We start from the raw sequence: 3,022 nt of genomic DNA on the forward strand, positions 1-3,022 counted from the left end.
TTAATAATTGTTGGAGAAAATATCTAAGAGTAATGTTTCCTTTTATATATATTTAGAAAATAGATGTGTTAATAAACAAGGAATAATAATTGTTTTTGCATTCTTTGAACAGGTAGTTTAATTTGGATCAAAAGTATTCTCTACTTAAAACTTATTGAGGCTGCACAAAAGCAACACTTCCCAAGAGTAACAAGAATCACAATGGGTCTAAATCCAAGATCTATGAGTAGTGGGGGTCAATCAAGTGAAACTTCAAGGTATCCTCTTATAAGAACAATACTTGCTTGGTTGGTTTATAACAAAATAATTCAAGAGAACACGATTGTTCGATATATAAAAAAAAGGAATGATAGACCTGTACTAGAGGGAACAATCAAAGGTCATGGCATCTTATGCCATTGTTGCTCTCAAATACTAACCGTAATGGAATTTCAAGCACATGCGGGTTGTGGAGGCCAAAACCGACCATTTGCAAACATTTGTAATGAGCTTCAAATTTCATTAATGGACTACATGGTTGAAGTTTGGGATATAACCCAAAAAGGAATTAAATTACTTGAGCACAATGAAATAGAGCGAAGAAACAAAACAATTGATGGGTACGATGCTGCATGTGTTATCTGCACAAATGGAGGGGATTTGCTAAGTTGTGCCAATTGTGTTTCAACTTATCACCTAGGCTGTGTTGGTGTAAAGGTAACTTATTAAAATGTAATATTTATGTCGTTTGTCTATTAATAGCTTAGGAAAAGTGTTTACTTAAAGTGAATTACTTGTGAATTTTAAGCAGGATGTTGTAGAAGGAAATTGGTTATGCCCCTATTGCATTTGCAAATTTTGTGGGAAGCCTTCTACAAACAAAGAATGTTTGATCCCATGTTCGCAATGTGAAAAGCGTTGTAAGTTAAAATATTTGGAAATTTCAGAACTACTCAAATTGCATTTTCTTTATATGATATATAAAATATAATATTGTTGTATATTGGTTTTAGATCATTGGAAATGCTTTCAAGAAAGGAGGACTGGAAAGCCTACATATTTGAACATCACATGTACACCAGTATGTGATCACAAATGTAGAAAGGTTGTTTTTATTTCCCTTTTGTTATATTCAATGAAATTTGACTTAAATTATCTTCCATATATATATATATATATATATATATATATATATATATATATATATATATATACATTGTACATTGAGTTGTAAATATTTGTTATTTTGGCTCAAAAGGTATATCAAGAACTAGTGACTAGAGTTGCGGTTAAAAATGAGCTTGGCGATGGATATTCAATGACTTTACTCCATCGAATTCACCAAGAGTTTGGAGCTACGTTTGATGAGGTGTATCGGTATATTGTTGGTCATGCAAACCTTGCAATAGCAAAGAGACTAATGGAAGATTGCTTTCAATCTACTAATGTTGGTCACACAAGTATCAACTTGATTGATCACTTTATTTTTAATCAAGAGTAAGAACTTTCATAGAGTTTTTCTGGTTATTTATTAAAATAAATCTGTTATATTTCATCAACTTGAACATTCAACCTTATCACTCCTATGTGTCATGCATAATATGAGTTATTTTTTTCCTTCTCAGGTCACATTTCTCTGTAATCGATTTTAGAGGATTTTATACTGCTGTTTTGGAGAAGGATGGCATGATTATTTCAGTCGCATGTCTCAAGTACTTTTTGTTTATATGTTTATTCATTTATTTTGAGATATCTTATATTCTAGATGAATAGTTATGTGCAAATGTCTCATGGTTTTGTAGAGTTAATGGGACCAAGTTTGCTGAGATCCCCCTAATTGCAACATGTGAAAACTATCGCAATCAAGGAATGTGCAGAAAATTAATGACTGAAATTGAATCGGTGAGTAATTTATTATTTTAAATTATTACTATATGTTATTATAATCTATATTTGTTTTGGTAAACATCTCATCACATGACTATTTTCTCACTTCAGACTCTTAATCATCTTAATGTGGAGAACTTGGTTATTCTATCCACCAAAGAAATGGTTGGTGTGTGGATGGCAAGATATGGATTTAAGGAGATTGGGAGTTCATTAACAGAGGATCTAATGCATAGAAATGCATTGATGTTCCATGATACTGTTAGATTATACAAGAGATTAACCCCTATTCAGGTTTTCACAAGCTCTTTATTATTTTTATTTGTGCACATATGTGCATTGTCTTAGTGTTCCATGCTCTAACTAAGCCTATATTGTTTTGCAGACAAATGAAAGAAAGGCATCGCCATGTAACTCAGACGATATACTTGAAGAACATAGAGCTTAATAGGTTGATTGACTATGTTATACTTTTGTCTTGTTTCATGGATTTCTTTGCATTTTTCTCTTTTTGCCTTTGTTGTAATGTTTCCTCCTGTTTTGATTTTGTGGACACCCATCTAAGTATGGTTTATTTTCACATTACAATAATTAGAGCTCTAAATAAAAATAGATTTGATGCAACCAACATTATAATTTTGACCTCCCTAAAATATTCAATAGATTTACCCCATTCTTTGTTATTCAACAAAATTTACAATGTGATTTGTCACAATTATTGAGTTGTCATATCGATTCTTAGTGATAGCTAGGGTATGCAAGTTCTGAAATAGTATATACGATCAGATATTTTCATTTATCTTGAATACTCTTTAATTATTTTCAAATATGCGGTCTAGAAAAGATTAATGATCGGGACGACCAACATTAATTTTAATTGATTTTATAATTTCTTCCATCTCAATGACTCCAATAAAATACTTTCAATATTATTTACGAGTTTCAATATCAAATCAATCTTTCATTTAAATATCTTTACGTCTTTGGGGTTAAGAATAATCATTTTAAATTAAAAAAAATTTTAAATAGTAGAGGCAGGAGGGATTAAGAGGATATGCAAATAATTGTAATTATGAGTTTTGTATTTTCACCTCTCCACCATTTAAAAATATAACATTCAACTATAAAATCTGAAAAAAATTGTTTTCAATTAATT

At 30.5% G+C, this 3,022-nt stretch overlaps 1 protein-coding gene across 1 annotated transcript; it reads left to right on the forward strand.

Annotated features, from left to right (window-relative positions):
* Window positions 1-201: 201 nt before the first annotated feature.
* LOC124934755 (increased DNA methylation 1-like) lies at window positions 202-2,314 on the forward strand. Its single transcript, XM_047475264.1, has 8 exons — window positions 202-696; window positions 791-899; window positions 993-1,060; window positions 1,238-1,476; window positions 1,605-1,691; window positions 1,782-1,881; window positions 1,978-2,160; window positions 2,252-2,314. Exons 1-8 carry the CDS (start codon window positions 202-204, stop codon window positions 2,312-2,314), a joined length of 1,344 nt encoding a protein of 447 aa, XP_047331220.1.
* The last annotated feature ends 708 nt before the right edge of the window (window positions 2,315-3,022 follow it).

Source organism: Impatiens glandulifera, chromosome 4 (assembly GCF_907164915.1).
Source record: "Impatiens glandulifera chromosome 4, dImpGla2.1, whole genome shotgun sequence".
In the NCBI taxonomy this organism is placed as follows: Eukaryota; Viridiplantae; Streptophyta; class Magnoliopsida; order Ericales; family Balsaminaceae; genus Impatiens; species Impatiens glandulifera.